This window comes from Chiloscyllium plagiosum, unplaced genomic scaffold, assembly GCF_037043375.1.
Source record: "Chiloscyllium plagiosum isolate Xiang-an unplaced genomic scaffold, Cpla_swu_hap1 HiC_scaffold_36, whole genome shotgun sequence".
Lineage (NCBI taxonomy): Eukaryota > Metazoa > Chordata > Chondrichthyes > Orectolobiformes > Hemiscylliidae > Chiloscyllium > Chiloscyllium plagiosum.
The window spans coordinates 20,699,936-20,726,378 of NW_028270174.1; the positions used below are offsets into that span (position 1 = coordinate 20,699,936).

General features: G+C 41.6%; 1 protein-coding gene across 6 annotated transcripts in view; it reads right to left on the bottom strand.

Annotated features, from left to right (window-relative positions):
• Positions 1-26,443, bottom strand: part of LOC122539251 (uncharacterized) — a 122,876-nt gene that overhangs the window by 32,650 nt on the left and 63,783 nt on the right. For 5 of the 6 annotated variants that reach the window (XM_087980030.1, XM_087980031.1, XM_087980033.1 and 2 more), the window contains 4 exons: positions 24,261-24,503; positions 7,228-7,651; positions 2,760-2,890; positions 164-217 (listed from right to left, as the gene is read on the bottom strand). In XM_087980030.1, the coding sequence (XP_087836156.1) occupies positions 164-217; positions 2,760-2,890; positions 7,228-7,651; positions 24,261-24,503 (852 nt within the window). The remainder of the gene's footprint in view (positions 1-163; positions 218-2,759; positions 2,891-7,227; positions 7,652-24,260; positions 24,504-26,443) is intronic. The other variant, XM_087980034.1, reaches the window with a different exon arrangement.

Consider the following 26,443-nt stretch of genomic DNA (forward strand, 5'->3'; position numbering starts at 1 on the left):
TAGGACGATCACATAAGTCATAATCTCACTCATCTTGATTTCACAAATTGAATATGCAAAATAATTTTGGCAACATTCTCTCATGAAATATTTAATGTTGAAAAAAAGAGACAATACCCTAAGAGACATGGCATCAAAGTAGACATATACAGCACATTCTTACCTTTGTGCAGGCTGATCCCATTATCGACTTGTAAAACTCGCCATCAATGAATATCTGTCAAATTAGATAAATTAAAAGGTTTGCAAATAAATTCAAAAGTTAGAGGTTCTGGTAGAGACAGGTTAAGGGGTAGCCTGCTCTCATGTTTTGCCCATCTGAAATGTAAATATAACAAGAACACAAGCCTTATATTTATTCCCCATTTGGAATTCAGCCATGGATCGCAATTGTTTTTTTGAATCTCATGAAAGGCAGTATTTAAACCAAGGCATGGGGAGAGTCTCGACACCTACATGTTCCATACAGCAAGCCTTCCTGACGACAAACACCCTGATGACTTTTGAACCCTTCCAATATCCACACAGACTCTCCTCCCTCAGGACATTGGTTGCAACCTTGCCCGACTCTACCTCATCTTTACATCCACAAGAACACTAAAAATTGGACCCAGACTAGACATGTTGTCCCTTGAACCTTGATTCAATCACAGCAGAGCTTCTACAACAACATTATTTTCTCACTTACTCCCCATATTCCTTAATTTATTGAGGAAAAACTGTTCATGTTAACCTTTATTAAGTTAAATGAAGGAACATGCTTCTAAGGAATTCCAACGATTCACAACTCGCAGAGTGAAGCAATTTCCCCTATTTTCAATCCTAAATAATCAACCCTTTGTCCTGAGACTGTGCCCCCTGCGACTGTGCCCCATGTGTTTACATTCACTTGCCTGAGATTAATTGATGCAAAAATCTTGGAGAAAGTGACAAACAAACGTTTTGACAGTATTTTTGGCTTGTCTAATTTGCTGCCATTTATCTAACTCTAGCAGGCACGTGCAAACCCCTGAACAAGCAGCAAGGGGAGCTCTTCAAATCCCTTGAGAGTTCCTTCAATTTTAGATTGGAAAAAGGACCTACCTCAGTCAAATCCATCGAACTCAGCACCGCCTTCCTAACCTGCAATCTTCTTCCTGACCTCTCCGCCCCCACCCCAGTCTGACCTATCACCCTCACCTTGACCTCTTTCCACCTATCGCATTTCCGACGCCCCTCCCCCAAGTCCCTCCTCCCTAACTTTTATCTTAGCCTGCTGGACAAACTTTCCTCATTCCTGAAGAAGGGCTTATGCCCGAAACGTCGATTCTCCTGTTCCCTGGATGCTGCTTGACCTGCTGCGCTTTTCCAGCAACACATTTTCAGCTCTGATCTCCAGCATGTGCAGACCCCACTTTCTTCCCAAAAGAACCTACCTGCCTTACAATACTTAATAAATACTGTGAAATTGTTCACTGTACTGTAATCAATTAAAAAGGATGCCACTTGGATAAACTAAAAACAAGTTGTGAGGTTCATTGGAAGTACAAGTTGGCATAAGTCTATATCTTTAACAGATAACAGAAGAAAATTCTAAAAGGAGTACAAGGAAGAAACTTGGAGCAATGACAGTCATTCAATTGAACTGTCTCATTAATTGTATGAAACACATTGGCAACTACTCGTACACTGGCAACTGTTGTCCAACTCTCTGAACAATAAATCACCTCCATTAAATGAATGGTGTCCCTTCAGTAAGACCATAAAGCATTGGAACAAAAGTAGGCCATTCAGCCCATCAAGTCTGCTCTACTATTCAATGGGAGCATGGCTGATCTGGTAATTCTGAACTCCACTTTCCTACTATTTCCATATAACCCCTCAATTCCCTTACTGGTTAAAAATCTGTCCATCTTAGCTTTAAATCTACTGAATGACCCAGCTTCAACAACCTTCTGTAGTAAACAATTCTCAGGGAAGAAATTCCTCCTCATTTGTGTCTTAAATATGCAACCCCTTATTGTGAGATAATGCCCTCAGGCACTAGACTATCCCATAAGGGGAAATAACTTTTTGGTATCTTCCTTGTCAAGTCTCCTAAGAGTCTTGTACATTTTGATAAGGTCACCTCTCATTCTTCAAAATTCCAATGAACCCACCAACTTGCTCAGGAATTATATCAAGGTAATACTCAACCCTTGAGATCTATGGAATATTTGATTAGATTGCTAACTGAGCCATCACTCCTATGTATCACTTTCTGTACAGAAGTTATAGAATGGACAACTAATAGAATTTAATATAAAGCTGGTGTTTTCAGGGCTACGGGAAAAGGGTACTTTGTTTTAATCTGAAGAGAAGCCGGTATTGAACGTAAGTTGGTAACACATAAAAACACAAAACTCCCAAAACGAAAGCAAGACCAAAAGGACCACTGCTCTCATTTAAATTGGAATTAAATCACTAAGTTAGAAGCTGCCCAGAATATGAGATTCATTTCAGCTTTGGAAGTCGGACAGGCAAGTGTAAAGTAAGTCAGCTTGTTCCTCTTTCTATGTAGGTGGTGCCCCTACCAGAGAATCCAAAATGCTGTTGTTATAAGCAGTGAACAGTACAGTACCTTAAACCTGAGGTGATTCGGTTATTCTTACTGACTTTGCTTTTTTTTTTTACCTAATAAACCCAAAGGCGGTCTGCTCTTTTTCTCTTTGAAACCTCTTAAGTCAATCTTTTGTTCAGCAAATTCGGTATAGTATTAGTGTACTTAGTCTCTATTATACCCGATAACCTTGAATGAATGTTCCATTGCTGCATCCATTTTCATCCATGACAGGTTTCTCCCAAATTATCAGCAGGCCGTTCTGTCCAACGGGGCCATCAATATGGAGTGAAGTAACTGGGGCGGGGGGCTCTGGGGAAAAGAAACACCAAGATGAAAGTTATGAATGAAACAAAGTCTTTGCACACAAGAAAATACTTCTGGACACAAGCGTCTCAGCAGAAAAGTACCATCCTTCTTCCACACAGTGAGACTTTTTTTAAAAAGCACCCATGTGATCAAAAATGGTGCGAGACTGCACAACGCTGAGATGCAGAGGGATCAGATTGTTGTGGTGCATAAATCACAAAAGGTTCAAATGAAGGTACAACAAGTAATCAGGAATGTTCATAGAATATTATCTTTGACTGTGAGGAAAACTGAATTCAAAATTAAAGTGTTTATGCTTTGGTTATACAGGGTATTGGTAAGACCTGGAGGATTGGAATACTGTGTATTGTACTTTTTTAAGGAAGGATGTCAAAGTCTTAGAAGCTATTGAGCCAAGGTTGACTAGCCTAACACCTAGAATGGAAGTATTCTCTTTTGACAAAAATTGGACAGGCTAGGCTTATCTCTGCTGAAGCTCAGAAGATTATGAAGCAGCTTGTTGAGGTTGAACAGGAGAAAGTGAGGACTGCAGATCCTGGAGATTAGAGTCGAAAAGTGTGGCGCTGGAAAAACACAGCAAGTCAGGCAGCATCTGAGAAGCAGAAGGGTCAACATTACGGGCATAAGCCCTTCATCAGGAATAAGGGGGTGGGGTTGAGAGATAAATGAAGGGGGTGGAGCTATGGGAAAGGTAATTTGGAAGACAATAGGTAGAAGCAGGTGGGGGACTGATGGTGATAGATCACTGCGGAGGGTGGAGCAGAAAGGTGGGAAGGAAGCTGGACAGGTGGGACAGTTGAAGCGGGCGGTGCCGAGTTGGATGGTTGGATCTGCAATGAGATAGGGGAGGGGAGATGAGGAAACTGGTGAAATCGATGTTGATGCCATGTAGTTGAAGGGTCCCAAGGCGGAAGATGAGGTACTCTTCCTCCACGCATCAGGAGGCTAGGATTTGGCAGTGGAAGAGACCCAGGACTTTCATGTCCTTGGCAGAATGGGAGGGGGAGTTGAAGTGGTTGGCTACAGGGCAGTGGGGTTGTTTGGTGGGGTATGTCCCAGAGATGTTCTCTGAAACATTCCACGAGTTGGCATTCTGTCTCGCCAATGTAGAGGACACCACATTGAGAGCAATGGACACAGTAGATGAGGTGTTTGGATGTACAGGAAAATCTCTGCCAAATGTGGAAGGATCATTTGGGGCCTTGGATGGAGATGAGGGGAGGTGTGGGCACAGGTTTTCCACCTCTTGTGGTGGCAAGGGAAGCTGCTGGGAGTCGGGGTTGGGTAGGTAGTGGTGGTGGATGGGGGCGAGGGTTGTATAAGACCTTGGTGAGGTCTCTTCTAGGATACTGTATCCAGTTCTGGTCACCCTGTTATGGGAAGGATATAATTAGGAAGATTTGGAAGAGATTTACCAAGATGATGCCAGGATTGGAGGGTGTAGTTGTGGGGAGAGGCTGGATAGGCTGGGACCTTTTTCACTGGAGCATAGGAGGTTGAAGGATGATCCTATAGAGGTTTTCAAAATCACGAGGGATATAAACAAGGTGAATGGTTCATGTGTTTTCCCTTGGGTGGGGCATATTTTTAAGGTGAGAGGAGAAAGGTTTAAAAAAGACATGAGGGGCAATTTTATTTCACACAAAGCGTAGTTCATGTGTAGAATGAACATCGAGAGGAAGTGGTGGATTTGGGTTAGTTACAACGCTTAAAAACCACTTGGATAAGTACAAGAATAAAAAATGTTTTGAGGGATATCTGCCAAGTGCAGGCAGGTAGGCCTAGTTTAGTTTGGGATTATGGTCAGCATGGACGAGTTGGACCAAAGGATCTGTTTCTCTGCTGTATGACTCTATGACTAAACTGAAACATACAAGATCCTGAGGGTGCTTGATGAGGTACATGCAGAAAGATGTTTCCTTTGTTGGGAGGATGTAAAACTGGTGAGGCATTGTTTAAAATTAGGGGGTTGCCCTTTTAGGGCATAGATAAGGAGATTTTTATTTCTGTCACAGGGTTGGGAGTCTTTGGAAATCTCTTGTAAACTTAGGAGTAGAGTAGGCCATTCAGCCTGTTCTGCCATTCAATGAGATCATGGCTAGTATGTGACCTAACTCCATAACCTTGTCTTTGGTCCCATATCCTTTCATCCCTTTGCTCCCTTTGCTAAACAAAACTCTATCTGTCATAGATTTAAAATTAACAGCTAATCCAGCATCCACTGCAGATTATGGAAGAGCGTCCCAAACATCTGTATGCATGGAAATGCTTCCTAACATCTCTCCTGAACAGCCTGGCCCTCAAAAAGGGGTGAAACAGGTTCTTTGAATATTTTTAAGGAAGATATGGATACATTCTTGACAAGCAAGTGAGTGAAAGATTCAGGGTTAGGCAGGAATGTAGAGTAATCAGACCAGCCATGAAGTTATTGAATAGCAGAGGAAGCTGAAGGGGCCAAGTGGCTGACTTGTACTTCCAATTCATACTCAGTCAGTATTTATTGGCAAGGGTTACATGTTTCAAGTTGGGGCATAGCATGAAACCTTTTGTTTAAACACCATCTTGACTGTGCTTTGTTAACACTGTTCGCTCAGTCAATTTAGAGTCATAGAGTTGTACAGCACTGAAACAGACCCTTCGGTCCAACTCATCCATACTAACCAGATATTCTACATTAACCAAATCCCATTTGCCAGCATTGGCGCATATCCTTCTAAACCCTTCCTATTCATGTACCCATTTAGATGCCTTTTAAATGCTGTAATTTTACCAGCCTCCACCACTTCCTGTGGCAAAGTTGCCCCTTCGGTTCCTTTTAAATCTTTCCCCCTGCACCTTAAACCTATACCATCTATTTTTTTCCTCCCCTATCCTGGGAAAAGACCTTGGCTATTCACCCTATCAATGTCCCTCATGATTTTATAAACTTCCATAAGGTCACCCCTAAACGTCCAATGCTCCAGGGAAAGTAATCCCAGCCTCTCGCTACAGTTCAAACCTTGCAACCTTGGCAACATCCTTGTAAATCTTTTATGAACTGTTTCAAGTTTAACAACATCCTTCCTGTTGAAGGGAGACCAGAATTGAATGCAGTATTCCAAGTGGCCTCACCAATGTCCTGTATAGCTACAATATGACCTCCCAAGTCCTATACTCACTGCACTAACCAATAAAGGCAAATGTACCAAAAGCCTTCTTCATTACTGTCTCATTGTGACTCTGCTTTCAAGAAACTATGAATCTGCATCCCAAGGTCTAGACCTTGCCATTAAGTGTATAAGTCCTGCCCTGATTTACCCCAACAAAATGCAGCACCTCATATTATCTTGCATCATTTTATCCAGTTAAATAATAATAAAATGGAAGTTAAGTTAATTAATGGATTCTAACACCAACCTAGATGGATGAGGGGACCTAGCTTTCATAGCTCTGCTGTGTAACTGTGCCACTACAACATCCACTTGTTCCATACACATGTATAGTCTTATGACTGCCCACCATGGGAAAGGGTCATCCAGCAGTGCATTCCCACTTCTCATTCCCTCACTCTACTACACACAAGTTTTGAAAACAAAGCCTCATCCTGAGCATCAAGTTGCCCCCCCCGGTATGGGGTTTTCCTTCTTCTAGCTGGGATATAAATTCATTGATGTTTAGGTTACCACAATTTACCTCTGCCAGCGCAACAGCTTCCTGTAATATACTGGATTATTCATGAGCATACCAATACAGAAACAGAAACTCCAACTGTAGAATCCCCAGCTTAGTCCAAACTCCTGGGTCACTACAGCAAGCATAAGAGATAGAGAGAGGTTCTACCTTTGTATAATCTATAGGAAAATCTCAAATTAGTAAAAATTGACTACAACAATCTTTCCAAAATTTTACTTCACGAATATTTGGGTCATGTTCCTTAAGAAGTCCCAACATTTGAAATATTAACAATGTACTCACTTATTTACATCTAATAAGCTCTTTTGCATGAATAATTTGCCTTTAGAAACAAGCAAAATCTCTTGACTTTCTCTGCTTGTTATCTAGGTCTTTAATTGATCCACAATCACAATGTTGCCATAGGGCAAGAGGTAGAACTTTGAATATTGGCAAGACTGTCTGTCAGAACCAAAGTATTGTATATTGCATTAGAAGATTGTAATGATGCAATATAAGTCAATATATGGAGCTGTTTACTGAATACTAATTTGTGAAACTGTTAACTACTAAGTTATTTATGAAACACTATAATTATTCAAGGAGAAATCTTTATTAAAACGTTAGAGGGAATGAATATTTTGTGTCAATTATAACAAATTAATTACCTTGGGCCATCGTTGATCGTTTCCCATCCTGCAATTCAGCTGCTGCCCTCTGTTTGATGTTATGACCTTTAAGAGTTGACACCATTCTCTCTGACAGACCACTTCTTGTTGTCACTTCTGGAAGTGCGCTGCTTGTACTTTCACCAGAGTTCAATATACTTTTCTGGTCACCTCTATCATTGCAAGCCCATCCATAAGAGATCTCACAGCCGTCCCGTGGGGTCCAGTGAAATTGCTCAGCAGATTCAGGGTGATGTCCTTCCTCCTGCCCTTTTCCTGTGGTTTTCCCACATGCCTCAAAGTTGAAGTTTTCCATGTTATCATGTGACCTTGATAGAAAAGACTGAGGTGCATCTTTGTGGCTCACGCAAGGAATAGACAGCAAATTGTAATCTGCATTAGAATTTGCTACAGAAGGTGCTACCTACAGAGACAAAATAGATAAAATATCAACCTTAAATCCTTCATTAATACCTCTACTAAACAACCTCCTAAAGATACCAACAGCAAAACACTAGATAATGCCTCAATAGTATTATGCATTTTGAGATGCAGTTTAAAGGTAATTTGCTAACATTGATTACTATAGTTTATGCAATGCATTCTGTGCCTGCGGAAAATTAGAAGGAGTTGTCTTCCTCTGAGCAGCATATTGACCCAAACATAATTAGTTACATTAATTACATTAACTTCTTTAAACCTTTTACAGTGTATGATTGATAAGGGACTTTATTCATCTAATTTTGTCTTACTTTTTCTTCTGGCATCTTGAAAAACTCAAAATTGCTCCCAGTTATATTCCCTGATATTGCAACACTTCCATTAACTACCCTCAAGCACAAAGTTCAAATAACTGGTGGCTTCTGTTATGTCCATAATTTGTGCATCCGTCTCTACTAATTCAGATCACTCCTGCTCTTAAACCTCTGAATATATCAGCCACACCTCTTCCACTAAATAAGTCTCTTGCCTTTTCCTCAGTTTGTCCTCTTTCAGCCCTCTTCAAATCACACACGGAGCCAGTTTGAATGTGTAAGTATTATTTCCGTTTCTCTTCACAGATGCTGCCTGACCTCCTGAATGCTTCCAGCATTTTGAGGATTTTATTTCATATTTCCAAATAATTAACACCTTAGAAAAACCAAAAGAACTGCAGAAGCTGTAAATCAGAAACAAAAACAGAAATGGCTGGAAAAGCCGAGCAGGTCTGGCAGCATGTGTGGAGAGAAATCAGAGTTAATGCTTTGGGTCCAGCTATCCTTCTTCAGAAGGCCTGTTTCCCGAAATGGTGGGAATATATATTTGTGTCTAAGGACTAAGTGAAAAAAAAAACTAGAAGATATGGGATAGTTTGGATACCTTCTGGATTGAAAAGAGCTTACTGAGTGGTCTCTTGGACATGAAGTCAACAGCTAATGTGTGTTGGGGTTTACCTGTTGTTTCCAGAAAGTCAAATGACATTGGTGAAAAGACGATCAATGTTATGAGGGAGATAAAAGATGCGGTTTATGATTCCTAATTGCTGGGAAAAAAGGTTTTGAAAGTCTTTGGGGCATCTAGAGCAATCCTTTTAACTTTAGTTTTCTATTTTATGGACCTAGTAAGGAAGAAAGCTCAGGAGCTCTAAGTCTCTCTTTTTCCCTCTCTCTCAGAGACAGTTTTGGGAACATAATAAAGTTTCCAAACATCAGAGTTTCTGACGATCAAGTAAATCCTGAAGAGCTGAACTGTGGCTGTTTTCTGAAAACTTCAATCTGTCTTAATTACAATCCAAACTGAAGATCTGCTATCATTCTACGGCTCTGAGCAATTCAACTTCAGAAACAGGAAACCCAGTGGTTGGGCTCTTGTAGCATAGTGGTGGTGTCCTTGCCTCTGAGTCAGGAGACCCAGGTTCAAGACCTGCCTACCTCAGAGATGTGTAATAATACCTCTGAACAAGTTGATTCGACAATATATAGAATGCCAACCAAAAACTGTTAGTTTGGGCATCTGAAAGGGAAAGTTTACCTCTACTCATTGCCGACATACCAAGCTGAGTCAAGCATATACCACCAGAAGAAGAAAATTGTAAGAAACCTGGTGAACTGGGGGAAGTCATCAAATTATACCATTTGCTTTCAGACATTTGGCAAACAGGGGTGTTTTATCAATGCTCTCTTTTAAAAATCATCATCTCTGCAGAGACAGTTGTCTTTTGTGTTGTGGTGTGAGTGTGTTGTGTTTGAGATTAATGAAAATAGTTCTATTTGCAGATTATACCTCAGTTATTAATCCATTTTACCACTCAATGTAAGAATAATGTTTGGTCTATACTCAGTTTTGAACTGATTAATGGAACCAGGCAAAATTTCCTTTTATTCTGAATAAGAGTACAAAGGGAATCAAGTGGCTACTTTGGTGATTGAATCAATATTTATACTAATGATGTGACTGGTGGAATATTGGGGCTGTCTACCAGCACATTTTTTCCACTACAGTCGTAACAATTCATAGCATCTTTTTCTTTTCATTTTAAATTAAAGAATATTACTCTGCATGTCAAACATTCAAACACAGCATTAATGTCCCAGTCTAAAAGTAATTGAAACTGCTGCAATTTGAAAGTTGCACAGTGGTAACTCTTGTTATCGACTGTCTCTGAGGTTAATGCGGCGAAACAGAGAAATTGGTAACTTAACATCCTAAAGGAAAACCCAGCAGTGAGTGATGGTTCCAGGACTACCTAATGCATGTTTTCACATTTACCTCACAGATTGCAGCTGGAGTTTATTATGGGAGCCATACAATAAATTTAGAGTCTGCATTTGAAAAATATCACTGCCAATTTTGCATCCCAATAGGCAGAGTGCACATCTGTGCATAGTTTGCCTGTTTAAAAATTCATCTGTGGGATTTGGGCGACAGTGGTTATCCCCTATCCCACAATTTTTAAGATAAAGAACATTGCTGGGATCTGGAGTCAGACACAAACCAGACTAGATAAGGAGGGCTGATTTCTTCCCAAAGGACATTAGTGAACCAGATGGACTTTTACAACAATCAACAGTGGTTACACGGTCACGATTAGGTCAGCTCTTAATTCCAGATATTTATTGAATTCAAATTACATCCATCTCCTATGTTGGGATTTAAACTCAAATCATGAGGCTGGGGTCTAATTACTAATCCGGTGACATTACTACCACGTCATCTTACCCTCCCCCACAACCCTGTTGGTACCAGGCTTTCAGAGGCTTAAAAGGGTTCAGTGAAGGTCGCTCAGAAAATAAACACAGCCAATGTTTTAAACCAATTACTGTACAATCAGGAGGTGTTTTCCTGTGCCCGCTCCATCATCGTCAAAAATGACTATAACTGTGAAAGGGTAAATTAATACCTCTGAAGGATATTGGTATTAAATTGCCCCAGTTTACAGGATAGACAGTTTCAACTACACAAAAAAAGGAGACTGGTTTGGTGCAAAAACCATATGACCCCACATAACATGGCATCAGTGATAACCTGTTTATTCAACGGAGGCTCTAAATAATTCTGTTTATAGAAAGCCAAGTGCTTCTGAGTATATCATTTTACTATTAATTTTAATTTGACTTCCATCAGTGTCAGATGGTCTTACTGTGACTGTTGTCAAGCAGGATGATATTTATCAGTACGGATTTTACAGTGATAGCTGTGATGAAAATAAGCTCTCAGCCCCTTATAAAAAAATCATTACTTAAACTTTCCAAAGTGCCTTATAAATAAATATAATTGGCTGGATTTTATGGTCAACACCAAAGCAAGGGCACATGCTGTTTAAAGCCCATCACATTCAGATTTCTGACGGTAAAACAAGTAATCCTGTTTAAATTAAATTAGAAGCTAAAGATAAACTAAGGAAATAAAAATAAGAATTATTTTCTAATGGGGCAATTTGGCTTTCTACAAATGCAAACAGGGTCAGTGAGGGTGTTCAGCATCAATTATGGAATTAGTATGCTGTCAGAAACCCCATTTGAAACTCATGTAACAACGCGCAACGTTTTCAAAATATTTTACATTGAAATCAACGCCATGAGAGCAATTAATTCTATAAAGTAATGGCTATGAAATGGTTAATGATCTGAAACTCTCTCCACTCTGATATGTAACAGCTACTGGGCAGAGCATCGAGAAGTTGGGTCAATTCATGTGGACAGTAGTTAGGCAGAGTCTCCTTATGTAGGCCTATGTGTCTTACCAATTGTTTGTAAGTAATTGTTTACATACCTCAGTGTAATGTAACCCGTATACAGTGCTAAAAACTGATCATCTATTACCTAAAACAACAGCGTCTTCTGCTGAGGCCCATTCCTGGTCTATCCTCCACCACAAACTACAGAACAGCCCCTTGACACTATCGTAGGGAGAAGGATTCATGGCAACACTCCATCCCACCACCAATGGTTGGGACATGGTATCACTTTGTACTATCACAAGGTGGCAATGATCACCTTCGCATCAATATTACACAATTCAAATGATTTCCCATTGGCTACAGTCTGGGGAACAGCGCAACGGTGTACTACCTGGGGAAACACATAATCCCAATCGCATCATCCTGGATTTCCACATTAAACTGCTAATGAATGGACTTCAGAAGTTTCCATAGAGTAACATTAATGATTACTAACAAGTTTGTTCAGTCTGACTAAAAGATCCAAACCAGCAAAACAGATATGACAATGGCCAATACATAATGTAACCAAATTACTCTCATCTCAGTTATTTGAAAACTATTGTTTTGATGATGACTGGTTGGAAGCAAAAGCAAGGGACATTCAGGTTTTTATAAAATACTGTTGCTCCACAACACAAGTCTGAAATGTTTATGTTGTGTTAAGAAAAGTGACATTCAGAATAAAAAAATGTCAAAATCTCACCTCTGTGCTTTAAACTATCTCAGCAATTCAGGAAGAGATGGCTTGAAGAAATAGATCATTTACATAACTACTTGTAAGTGAATTCTTGTAACTTGTGTTAACCAATACTAATTTCCCACAGGATACTATCTGAGAAATCATACAATGCAGTGTGAGCTAATTTCATACGCACTGCACAGTTAGTTTACTAGTCAATATTACATTACAACAGCAAGGGCTTTCGAGGTTTATGCCAAAACAAACCTGAACCAACAAACCAGTTGAATGGTCTCCTCTTCAGGACGCATACATACTGCCACATACTTCGGAGTAATACATTCAACTCTTCAAGCCTATTGTGCCATGCATCAATTCACAGCACATTTGTACTTCAACATTATTCAACTTGTCTTTGATTCACTTCCCTCGCTTTCTTTACCGACAATGATCTGTCAATCTCAGTCTTGGAAATTTCAAATGAAGTAGTAATTTTTTTGGGGCGGGGGTTGGTTTTCCAGATTTCCACAGCTGGTTGTGAGGGAAAGCACTTCTTAGTCTGGCTCTGATCTTGCCATTAGTTTGCAAGTTTGGCCTTCTCCTACCAGAGTCAATGCATTTCTCTGGATCTGACCCAATCATTTCCTTTTTATTATGTAGATATTTTTATTGAAAAAAAAAGATTTTTGAGATCTTTTACAAAATTACCAAAAATAGTACAAAATAGTGTATTCCACTTTACAATATAATAACAACACCAATATAAAATTAAGAAAACTAACTACTAATCTGTTCTATAAACTACCAAAGCACAAAATTGGATATCATACATTACTAACAATAAAAAAAAGAAAAAAAAGTAAATAAATAACCATATACATATTCAAAATAAATTTATATCAAGTCATAACAAAACCCATATTTATACGGGATTCTTCCTCCCTGGAGCCCCCGAATCAGCCAGAACCATTACCATGGCTAAGCAAAGGCCCTTGATAATATGACCAATATATCTGTGTCAATGTCGTTCAAAAAGGGCTGCCAAGTTCGATAAAATAATTGCACTTTTTGGTGCACCATTTTCATGAGGAAGTCAAGGGGGATATATTCCATGATTATCCTATGCCAATTTGAAAGTCCTGGAGGACCTTCGGATACCCAAATCGCTAAGATGTTTTTCCTCGCAAAAAAGGAAAAGATAGTGAAAAATTTCCTCTCATATGCATCCAAGAGAGGGGGGAATTTGGGGAGCCCAAAAGTAGAGACACTGGGTCCAACCCAACCTCTGTACCCAAAATCATTGCCAAGGCATTCACTACGCTGTCCCAGTATCTGCGGATCTTATGGCATGTCCACAGACAATGCATGAGAATACCAACTTCCATTTTGCATTTAGAACACATTGGAGATGCTCCGGCCTTGAACTTTGCAAGTGGCTCTGGTGCCATGTGAGCCCTATGAAGTATCTTCAATTGAATAGCCTGAGCTCTGTTACAGATAGAGATCTTCCTAGCGTTTTCCCAGATATCCTCCCACATCTCTAAGGAGATTTCCATCCTCAGTTATTGACTCCAGATTTTATATAACTCTTCCATGTCCTTCGATACCTTATTATATAGTAAGTGGTAGAGAGTACTGACCGAGGGCAGACCCATCGGCTGGACCCATCGGCCGACGCACTCCCCTTTCCCTATCCAATTTATAAGGATTAATTATCAATGTGGTCTTCTTTTGTATGAAGTCTCATATTTGAAAATATCAAAAAAGGTCCTTGCTAGGCAACCCAAACTTCTGATGCAGCTGTTCAAAGGGCATCATGACCTCTCCATCGAACAGATCTCCCAAACAGGAGATATCTCTGGACTCCCAGAATTTGAATACAGCATCAATCAGCTCTGGCTGGAATCCCAATGTTCCCACTATAGGGGTATAAGGGGAAGTTTTTTGTAAATTACTCTCATTCTGTTGCATTATCCACCAAGCTTTGATTGTATTTAATACAATAGGATTTTTACAATGATCCGTAATAACTCTCATCTTATCCATAAATAGTAGATTGATGAGGGGACATTTTGCTTGGGAGGCCTCAATATCTAACCAGATTGATTGTGGGTCACAAGAGACCCAATCAGCTATGTAAGATAACAGAGAGTTCAATTGGTACCTCCTGAAATCCAGAAAATCCAGCCCTCCCCTTACTTGTGGAAGCTGCAGCTTTTCTAATTTAATAAGGGGCCGTCTCTGACTCCAAATAAAGGAGCGGGCCAACCATAGAGCTTACGCAGCGCCTGTCTCAGCAGCATCAAGGGGAGCCTTCTCATAGCGTATAAAAGATGAGGTGGAGTATTCATCTTAACCAAAGCTATTCTACCTAGCCAGGATATTGGGAGATCTTCCCAGCGTTGAAGGTCCTGTCTTATTTTCTCCAATAAGTGTGTATAGTTGGCTTTATATAGCTGACCAAATGCCGGAGTAATAGAAATACTTCAGTAAAGAAAACCTCCCAGTGACCACTGAAAGGGGAAAGGGGATCCATCCGGAAAATTGGATATGTTGATAAGATCTCCCAGCGGCATTGCCTCCAATTTCATAAAATTGATTTTGTAACCTGAGAACATGCCAAATAAGTTAACCACTTGAATTAAGCTGGGCACAGATGTCAATGGATCATTTAAGAAAAGGAGGACGTCATCCGCATAGAGAGAGATTTTGTGTTTACCCAATCCAACTCCGGAGCTGTTATATTAGGGTCAGCTCATATAGCTTCCACCAGTGGCTCAATCACCAGCGTAAATAATAATGGTGGGAGAGGGCATCCTTGGCGACAACCTCTGCTAACGCTAAAGCTATCCGAACTTATACTGTTGGTAATCACTGCTGCTTTGGGATCATTATATAATACTGTAACCCATTTAGTAAAGACCTCTCCAACACCAAACCGTTCCAACATATAAAAGAGATATGGCTATTCTACCCGATCGAATGCCTTCTCTGCATCTCGGGAGACAATTAATCCCGGTTTCGCTCCCTACTGGTAGGCTTGTACCATGTTTAAGACTCTTCTAATGTTATTAGTTGATCTGCGACCCTTTATAAACCCCGTCTGATCGTCTTTTATAATGACTGGTAGAACCCTCTCCAGTCTTAATTCCAACATTTTTGAGAGAATTTTGAAATCCACATTCAACAAGGAAATGGGTCTGTACGAAGAGCAGTCATCTGAGGCCTTTCTCTTCTTAAGAATGAGAGAAATATTTGCTTCTCTCAGAGAAGGCGGGAGGCAGCCCTGACTTTGTGAATAGTTATACATATTTATAAGTGGCCCAATCAATTCCCCTACAAATTCTTTATAGAACTCAGCCTGGAATCCGTCTGATCCAGGCACTTTGCCGCTCTGGAGCTGCCCCACCGCCTCCTGTACTTCCTGGGTTGCCAGGGGGGCATTCAAGAATGACACCTGCCCCTCCCGGTTAGACCCGGGAGGGGCAGACTTTTAAAAAAAGACTCCATTTTCCTTGTTCTATCCTCACTGTCCTGTGACTTATACAATTCGAAATAGAACTTTCTGAAGGCTGCATTGATCCTTTTAAGGTCACAAGCACTCTCTCTAATAGATGTAATGGATTGGGGAGCCTTTTATTTTCTGGCAAGGTATGCTAAATACCTGCCAGGCTTGTCGCCGTGTTCAAATAATCTCTGCCTCGCAAATGATATCTCCCTCTTTGCTGTTTGAGTAAGTGCGGTATTCAAAGTTGTCCCAAGGGCTGTGATCCTCCGTAGTTCAGTAATGCAGGGCCTATCAACATATACTGTCTCAGCCGCCTTCAGGCGAGCCTCGAGCAGACGCTATTGTTCTCCCTTTTGTCTTTTCCGGGTCACAGAATATGAGATAATCAAGCCTCACGCATATACCTTAGCAGTCTCCCACATCACCGATGGGTTACTGGCCATGCCTGAGTTGATATCCCAGAAGGTTTTAAATTCCTGCAAGAAATATTTTATGAACTTACTATCATTCAATAGGAAAAGGTCCATACACCAATGTCAGGGAGCTATCCCATCATCACTAGTCTTAACCTCCATATATACTGCGGCATGGTCGGAAATAGTTATATTACCTATTTTACAAAACAATACTGAGTCGAAGGGACAAAAAAAATATCGATTCTGGTATGGAACTTATGTGGATTAAAATAAAAAGTAAAGTCTCTACCCACAGGGTGAAGACACCTCCACACATCTACCAGCCCCAACTCCCTACTCAGATCCGCTAACTGCCTAGATCTCAAAGATCCTATCCATCTCTGGGTCGATGATCCAATTAAAATCTCCCCCTATAATTGTGTGGTGCACCCCATCAACTTGGAGAACGCTTACGTTACAAATTTAAAAGTGTGCGCCGGGAGGCAATAAAGATTCAAAATCCCATATTCCTCTCCATATATTAGGGCTTTAATTAAAATATACCATCCTGACTCATCTTTCATCTGGCCTAGCATTTGGAAGGGAAGATTCTTCCGAATAAGAATGGCCACTCCCCTACTTTTTGAGCTGAAAGATGAAAAGAACACCTGGCCAAATCCATTCTGTTGCAGCTTTGAATGCTCCTTATCAAGTAGATGTGTCTCCTATAGAAGGGCTACATCAACCCTTTCTTTTTTGAGATTTGATAATATCTTTTTCCTTTTGATTGGTGAGTAGCTCCCCTTGATGTTCCAGGTGCACCACCTAAACAAATGACTAGCCATGATTGTTCAAGCAAGCCTGAGACCCCCCAGGAGGAAGAACCACACCCAAAAGACATTGAGTAAAAACCAAAAACAATTCACATGTAAGAACACCCTTTAAAACAACTAAATCAAAACAGCTAAGAACTACTCCTAAAAAAAATGAAACATATTTAAAAGGAGACTTTCCCCCTTGTTCACACGAGGCACTGCTACCTTCCAGTAATCCCACCATAACATCTCCCAGGTAGAGCCATGCCCTCGGCCCAGACATTACAAAGTAGAGTAAATAAATGCCAATATCTTAGAAAAGTTAAAAGGAGTTCAAAGTGGGTGACCAACCTATCCCCCCCCCAAAATTATCACCTAGATATACTTAGCAAAACAACATAAGATAAAATATATAAAATTACAATCCCAGCAACTATTAAGCAACAAAAAAAACAACTCAGAAACATCCCCCAATAGTCGAATAAACCACGCAAGTTATAAATAAGAATCCAAAGAAAAGATAAAGAATGAGCACCTTTCCCCGAGGAAGGATGGAGAAGAGAAAGAGGGAAAAAGGAGGCGAGTAAACAAAAGAAGGGAAGAATAAAGTTATTGTCCATACAGTTCAAGTCCGGCAGTCTATTTGAGAGCATCAGGAATTATTTTACTTTTTCCCCTGACCCGAAGTTATATATAGATCCTCTATGACTAAAGCACAGCGTTGTCGGATATTGCATAGAATATTGAATATTTAAATCCCTCAGACACTTCTTCGCCTCATTAAATGCCTTCCTCTTGCGAACCACAACCAGAGAGAAGTCCTGGAACAACATTATTTTGGAACCCTTGTATATCATGGCATGGGGATCCTTCCCCAAAGTTCCTGAGGCCTCCAGCAGCATTTGTTTTTCCCTGTAATGCTGAAATCGAACTAGGACCGGGTGGGGGGCACTGGTCTGACCCGGGCCTACACAGAGCAACTGGTGGGCCCGCTCAACTCGCAACCGGCCCAGCTCCGATTCCAGTTTCAGCAACTGTGGGAGCCATTGCTCCAAAAAAATCAACAAGCTGACCTTTCTCCTCTCGCTCGGGAAGGCCCAGCAACCGAATATTTTTCCAACAATCTCGATTTTCGAGGTCGTCGATATGTTCCACTAAAGCCCGGACTTGGCGTTTCAGATCCCGGATCTGACCCATGAATGATTCACAGCGGTCTTGGAGGCTGCGGCCCATTACTCTGCACCCCCCCCCCCCCCCAACACGCTGCGCGAGTTTCTGGATCTCTCAGTCATGCTTCTGCAGTATGACCGAGATCGACTCCCACCTGGACCAGGTCTCTTTGATGGACGCATCAATTTTCTCTCAGAGCTTAACGAACTCCGAGATCAGGCTCACCTCTGCAGGGAAGTCTCCCGGGGCGGCCAAGGATGTGTCTGTTGCTGCAGGAGGGAGACAGGTCCCTGCCTGTTGCGAACTTCGTGGAACTTTGCCTTTGGTTATTTTAAAAAGCATCAAACTGCTAAAGTTTGATGCAGAATGACCAAAACTGCTGGGAAAAAACTATTTTAAGTAATTTAGCAGGTGAGGTGAAGGTGGGTACCCCACTTTGCCTGGGTCTTGGGCAGAGCTCTGCAGACTCAGACCCACTGGGTCGCCGCCATCTTGGATCTCCAATCATTTCCTTTATTAGTAAAGCTGCAATTACATCCCCTCAATCTTCTAAACTCATATGAAGACATGAATTATCCCTTTAAACCCAGTACTATTCTGGTGAATCGTTGGTACAAGCGAAGGCCAATGTATCTTAAGCGTGATACCCAGTCTTCAGATATGGTCTGATTATGGCTCTGTACAAACCGCCCTCTGCCTGCCCTCAGCATGATGGCTCAGTGGTTAGCACTGCTGCCTCACAGCACTAGGGAGCCGGGATTGATTCCAGCCTCGGGCGACATTCCATGTGGAGTTTGCATGTTCCCCTCACGTCTACATGGTTTTCCTTTGGGTGCTCCGGTTTCCTCCCACAATCCAAAGATGTGCAGGTTAGGTGGATTGACCATGCTAAATTGCCCATAGTGTTCAGGGATGAGTAGGTTAGGTGCATTAGTCAGGGGTAAATATAGGATAATAGAGTCGGGGAATGGGTCTGGGTGATTACTCTTTGGAGGGTCGGTGTGGACTTGATGGGTTGAAGGGAATGTTTCCACACTGTAGGGATTCTGTTCTGTTCTATTCCAAGTTTTCCAGCTCTCTGGAAGAAAGTCTCTTCTCCAGCTCTCTCCTCTCAGCTGATGCTTCATCCATCAGTCAGAAAGCCAGTGACTACCTCAGGCATTTGCAAAAGCTCTAATGGGATTAAACACTGATCAGGCTACTTCAAGGTTCCTATGCCTTTCAAGTCAAAGCTCTTGTCTACAAAAGCTCTCAGATAATTAGATGGCTGGCATCTCAGCAGTACAAATGGCACCAGGGACCACTGGCAGGACTGCTAAAGATTGCGAGCAATAGCAATAATGGAAGCCCCAAGAGAGAGATGAATGGGCAACATTCACTGGGGCCAGTCAGATAGGCCCTGGTGAGGTTGGTGCAGGATGGAAATCCCAATATTGAGAGTGTGGAGGAGTCATTCAGCAGACATGGCCCTTGCCACTGGGGGGAGCTACCATGGGGCAAGGATAGACTGATCAAGAGGGTTTCTCCTAACACTGAACAGACAGAGAACTACAAGGACAGGTCCAGCAATCCCTCTATTTGACATTCGTCCCTCCCCTCTACTGATGTATGGGGCATGAAAATAAAAAGCAGTGGCTACTGAAGTCAATTAGTTCATTTCCTTCAAATAAAACTCTCATGTTTATTCAAAGAGGTACATTTTTATATTACAATCATAAAGAGAGTCAGGAGAGGATTGGGAGGCAACGTCAGAGCTTTGGACCTGGAGGACAACTGAGGACCTGGTTATAAAGAAAATTACAGATGCTCAAATCACCAGACATGGGAGAATGCAGAGTTCTGCGAGTCTGATAAAGCTGGAGAGACAGGATAGGTGAGGCCACAAAGATTGGAGATTTTAATAATTGTAACTTTCAGAGTCTGAAGCCAATGCAGGTCATCAAGTCCAATGGTGCTGAGAGAACAGGGCTTGATCTGAGTTGGAACAGTGATGTCAGAGATCTATGGATGCTGGAAGATGAAAGCAAGACATTGGAACACACAATGATGGGAGTAACAGAAACATGGATTGTTTCAGCAACAGAGGAAGTGAAGCTGGAGCAGATACACATACCATTATAGGGACAGAGGCAGAGATCTGATAGAAAGCAATGATTTACTGATCAAGAGGGTTTCTCCTAACACTGAACAGACAGATGCTGCTAGGACAGGATCCGAAGATATCCTTTGGGTCAAATAGGATACCAGGTTTGTAAACAGTCTAGTACACCCTGAAACAGTGCCCTGAGAGAAGTATGGATTCAGTCTCGGAGTTTGTGGTGCGACTGAAGACAATGACTTCCATCATAGTAATCAATAAATACAAATACAAACAACTATTTCATAAACCTGCCATTTCATTATTGTCTATCATAAATTCACATGTATAGAGTCATAGAGATGTACAGCATGGAAACAGACCCTTCGGTCCAACCCGTCCATACCGACCAGATATCCCAACCCAATCTAGTCCCACCTGCCAGCACCCAGCTCATATCCCTCCAAACCCTTCCTACTCATATACCCATCCAAGTGCCTTTTAAATGTTGCATTTGTACCAGCCACCACCACTTCCTCTGGCAGCTCATTCCATACACGTACCACCCTCTGTGTGAAAAAGTTGCCCCTTAGGTCTCTTTTAGATCTTTCCCCTCTTACTTTAAATCTATGTCCTCTAGTTCTGGACTCCCCCAACGCAGGCAAAATACTTTGTCTATTTATCCTATCCATGCCCCTCATAATTTTATAAACCTCTATAAGGTCACCCATCAGCTTCCGATGCTCCAGGGAAAACAGCACCAGCCTGTTCAGCCCCTCCCTATAGCTCAAATTCTCCAACCCTGGCCACATCCTTGTAAATCTTTTCTGAACCTTTTCAAGTTTCACAACATCTTTCCGATAGGAAGGAGACCAGAATTGCACGCAATATTCCAACAGTGGCCTAACCAATGTCCTATATAGCCACAACATGACCTCCCAACTCCTGTACTCAATACTCTGACCAATAAAAGAAAGCATATCAAGCTCCATCTTCACTATCCTATCTACCTGTCACTCCACTTTCAAGGAGCTATGATTCTACACTCCAAGATCTCTTTGTTCAGCAACACTCCCTAGGACTAACCTTGCTAACCAGTCATCCATGGGGAACCTTGTCGAATGCCTTACTGAAATCCGTATAGATCACATCTACCACTCTGCCCTCATCAATCCTCTTTGTTACTTCTTCAAAAAACTCATTCAAGTTTGTGAGACATGATTTCCCACACACAAAGCCATGTTGACTATCCCTAATCAGTCCTTGCCTTTCCAAATACATGTACATCCTGAGCCTCAGGATTCCCTCCAACAACTTGCCTACCACCGAGGTCAGGCTCACCGGTCTATAGTTCCCTGGCTTGTCCTTACTACCCTTCTTAAACAGTGGCACCACATTAACCAACCTCCAGTCTTTCGGCACCTCACCTGTGACTATCGATGATACAAATATCTCAGCAAGAGGCCCAGCAATCACTTCTCTAGCTTCCCACAGAGTTCTCCAGTACACCTGATCAGGTCCTGGGGATTTACCCACCTTTAGCGTTTCAATACATCCAGCACTCCCTCCTCTGTAATATGGACATTTTTCAAGATGTCACCATCTATTTCCTTACATTCTATATCTTCCATATCCTTTTCCACAGTAAATACTGATGCAAAACATTTGTTTACTATCCCCCCGATTTTCTGAGACTCCACACAAAGGCTGCCTTGCTGATCTTTGAGGGGCCCTATTGTCTCCCTAGTTACCCTTTTGTCCTTAATGTATTTGTAAAAACCCTTTGGATTTTCTGTAATTCTATTTGCCAAAGCTATCTCATGTCCCCTTTTTGCCCTCCTGGTTTCCCTCTTAAGTATATTCCTACTGCCTTTATACTCTAAGGATTCACTCGATCTATCCTGGCTATACCTGACATATGCTTCCTTCTTTTTCTTAACCAAACCCTCAATTTCTTTAGTCATCCAGCATTCCCTATATCTACCAGTTTTTCCCTTCACCCTGACAGGAATATACTTTCTCTGGATTCTCATTATCTCATTTCTGAAGGCTTCCAATTTTCCAGCCGTCCCTTTACCTGCGAACATCTGCCCCCAGTCAGCTTTTGAAAGTTCTTGCCTAATTCCGCCAAAATTGGCCTTTCTCCAATTTAGAAGTTTAAAGGGCACACCACTGCTGCTTGAGACTCTTTCTTCCTCAATATTTTTACAGTACTTTTTACTATTGGCTTTGATAGCTTCGCATTTTGTTCCTAAATTCTCTCTTTTCACCTCATTACTTGTCTGGTAATCTTGACTTTGTTTGAGAGCTCTGCCCAACAGTAGACAGTACTTTCCTTTTATTCTCCACCTCATTTACTGACCACAGTTACTTAATTGTGCAAGTGGAGACTTTGCCTTTTAGAAGTACATATTAGATAGCTGTATAGATTTACATTATAAATGCTCAGTCCAATTTATTGGGTTCATTTTATTTCTCTTCCCATTAAAATTGGCTTCACATAAAAATGAATGCATGATTCACAATTCTCTCCTCGCCCCCTCAAATCTAATTTCAACCTTATCACATGGGTTACTATTCTCAAAACATTTTGCCAGATTGTGAATTCATTCTGGGTCATCACTAAATCTGGCACAGCCTATTCCCTTGTCAATTCTAAGGAGAACATTTTCATTCAGAGATTACTCAAGTACAAAAGTAGGACATGCATGTGGGAATCGAAGTTCTGGTTTGCACAAAAGAATACTGCACCCCCTCAGTTGATGAATGCCTTCACATCTTCACTGAAGCAGCAGTAAACAGCTGTTGTTCTTTCTGCTAAAGTTTTTCACGGTGGAATTATTTCGAGTCACAAGTGACGTTCTCTGTTGTCTCAGGTCAGCCCCGGTGCAGGGGAATGTCAGCAGTCCATCCGTCAAATTGTCAATAAATGCAGGCCTAGACTGAACTGCGCACATCCCGAGAAGTAATAACAAAAAACAACTCCTCATTCTGCTGAGCCAGACCTCAGGCTTCTGTAAGCATTCAGGGAAGGAAGGTGTCGGCTACAGAAATATAGAAAGCCTACATACTAAATGCAGTCACATCCCTAAATTAGCTGATCCAGCATAGACCAAGATACAAACATTGGAATGCTTGTCTCTAATGTTTAAAATAAAATTAGCTGATGCTCACAATGCAAAAAGACACATATTTCCTAATCAACCTCTTCAAACACGTCATTACACATCTTTGGGGCGTGTAGGACTTGAACCCAGAGGTAGAGACACAATGCAAACTGACAGAAAGAACATACAAATGCACTACACCTATTTCAACTTAACTAAGTAGATGACAGCCATTCATTTGTTCATTTCTCTGGGTGATAACTTGACGAATCAGAGTCAACCTGCCTAGTTTAACATTTAAATAAAGCTTGGCTGTTAGCTGTCAATCATCATTAACTTGGGAATTCTCCATGGCAACACCTTTACCAATCAACACTTCTACCTCTTGCCAACCAATCAGCACTCTCCTCTCATATGTTTTATTCCCTGGTCATTTCTGTGTATTGCCCTGACGAGTACAAGGTGAAAATTTTCAACAAAATGAGTCTTTTTTCCAAAAACAATCAACTTTAAATATCGTTCGTCACCAGGTTATAGTCCAACAGGTTTAATTGGAAGCACACTAGCTTTCAGAGCATCGCTCCTTCATCAGGTGATAGTGGAGGTCTCCACAATCACCTGATGAAGGAGCGTCGCTCCGAAAGCTAGTGTGCTTCCAATTAAACCTGTTGGACTATAACTTGGTGTTGTGTGATTTTTAACTTTGTACACCCCAGTCCAACTCCGGCATCTCTAAATCTTAAATATCATTGAACAGTTAAAAGAATAGAAATCTGCAGTATGTGAGTGGCTCAGGATGAACCTCCTGAGCTATGCGTATAATAGTTTGGTAAAACAGTTGTGTTTCAGACAAGCAGTTCAGTATGTAATATGCACATTTGTAATTTTATTGTGCAGCACAGGTATAGGCTTATCCTGTAAAATAGAAGCAATAAAGATGCTACAAGAGGTTTCCCAACAGATTGAGGAGAAAACCAAAGTTCAAGTCAACCCTTAGCCCAAATCACATTTCGAGGCTGCTGTCATCCCTATGCATGATGCAGCATATTTGCAAATATGATTTCATTTGAGATTCACTGACCTGGTCATTGTTGCTGTATGTGTTCCGGGGTGATTGGCATGATGTTGTACTCCTCTCTGGGCTGCTCACCCTGTAACGAGCAGTCGGTTTGTTCCTAGTTGTGTGCAGATGAAGGGTGCTGTCAGCGTCTTCCACAAATCGGGCTGGAACCAGCCCCAGTTGCCCATTCACTTCAGCAACATACATTCCGTGCCTGTCAGGGCTCCCGCTGACAAATACTACATCGCCAACAGAAAGAGGCAGCTAAAGAGGAGAGTGCAACAGGTTATTGTGGGTCTTATAACAAAGGTCAAAGCTATCTGAATTCAAATATACTCAATCCTTCAGAATTAGCCTGATTGAATTTTCTTAAGACATCAAAGGTATACAGTAGCATTCTACTATTTTCATTTGAAGGAATAATGTCCTTTAAAGATTCCAGGATGGTTATCTTCAACATTGATGAGTAAAAACCGATAAACTCCAGTCTCACGATAGCCATGCAACATGGCGTTCAGCTGTGAAACTGAGTCATGCATAAGGCTTCTAAATATTGAATATAAGGGTTTTTAAAAATGAGATTGGAAATTTATTTTCCCTGACTCAGATCCAGCGAAAGGTCTCTTTGTGGTGGTAATGTTGACTTTGAGAGAAGGAGAGAGCAAAACATGTGCCATCAGAGCAGCCAACCATGAAACATCTTTCCTTTTTCCTGATCAGGTACTGGCTATGTACACAATTACCCAAGGTCACAATTACCTCCAGTGGGTCATTAATAAGTCACAAACCCTCATAATTGTGGAGAATCATTTATTCAAAGCAAGGTTGTAAGGTGGGAGTGTGGGCAGGGGAGGAATGGTGAGTGGGAGTGTGTTGATGGTAATAGGAGCTGAGCTGTGTGTGTATTTCAGCACTACACTCGCTTGCTGTGGATGATAGATACAAAAAGATGCTGAGCTTCCCTGATACATGGGCATTCAGAAACTAAGGGTGAACCTGAACGACGTGGCTATGGCAAGATTTACAGCAGAAGCCGGTGTGAAATCTGAAGATGTTGGGGGCATCTCACTCTATCTTTTATGCACCTGCCAAGCAATGAGGTGAGTATCTCACTAGGGGTAGCAATGAGCTGCCAATGAAGGGAGATTATAACTTGTTAAATGCCTGTTAATTATTGGCAAAACTTGCTCCATTAATATTCAGCTTCCCATCTTACCAAACAAGCTAGAGTTTGTGACATGGAGGTCAGAGCGGGCATTTGGTGACTTCAGTTTGCAGAGATAGCAGGCACCAGGGTCTCAGGGCACGCTTCATGAGCACCAGCCACATGCAACCAATGTGCATGGTCACTGACGTCCAACATGTGCTAGCCTCTAAGAACCCTCATGGCACATCCCCAATGCCCTAGCAGTATCCTTCTGCACTTCAGCACTGTTCCCTTGGGCTGCATGCTGGTAACTATCATAGTAAAGCTACTGCAAGGACACAGTGCATTCTGGGACGTATACTGATCTCAGGCTAAACAGGGAGGTGTCAAAAAGTAGATGATAGAACTTACACTGGGTGAGTGAGGGAAGTCATTGGCCCTCTTCCTATGTTGTTGGGCATTCCCCGGATGGTTGAAACTGCACTAAACTAGATGGCAACCTCAGACCAAGTTGGTGTGGACTAGCTTCATGGCCTCCACTGGTGGTCCTGAGGAAAGAGGACCTCCTGGTTCTGCACTACCCCAACCCAGCAGGACCTTCACGTCATTGGCTGCAAGCAGTGCACTAATTTTCCCCTGTCTCCCACATCCAGGGAAATGTCAGAGCAGCTCCGAACTGTTGGTACCGGTCTGGGTGCACAATGGGCTTTACAAGATAGTGATCTCTCAGCAGATATCTGGTGATGGATATATTGACATGAGAGAATGGAGCCTGGTAAGATGGGAGGATAGAACCAGATGAGAAAGATCTCATAGGAGTGTGATAGATAGTTGATGAGCTGAGTTTGGTAAGATGTGGTGAGAAATCCCTATAAAAAACCTGAGGCAACTCACACAGCCAAAAGCAAAGCATGAGATTCAGCCCTGAAGTTTCCTTTCAAACAAAAACAAAGTTGTATCAGCATTTTAGTCTCACTGTTAATTAAAAGTTAAAAATCACACAACACCAGGTTATAGTCCGACAGGTTTATTTGGAAGCACTAGCTTTCGGAGCACT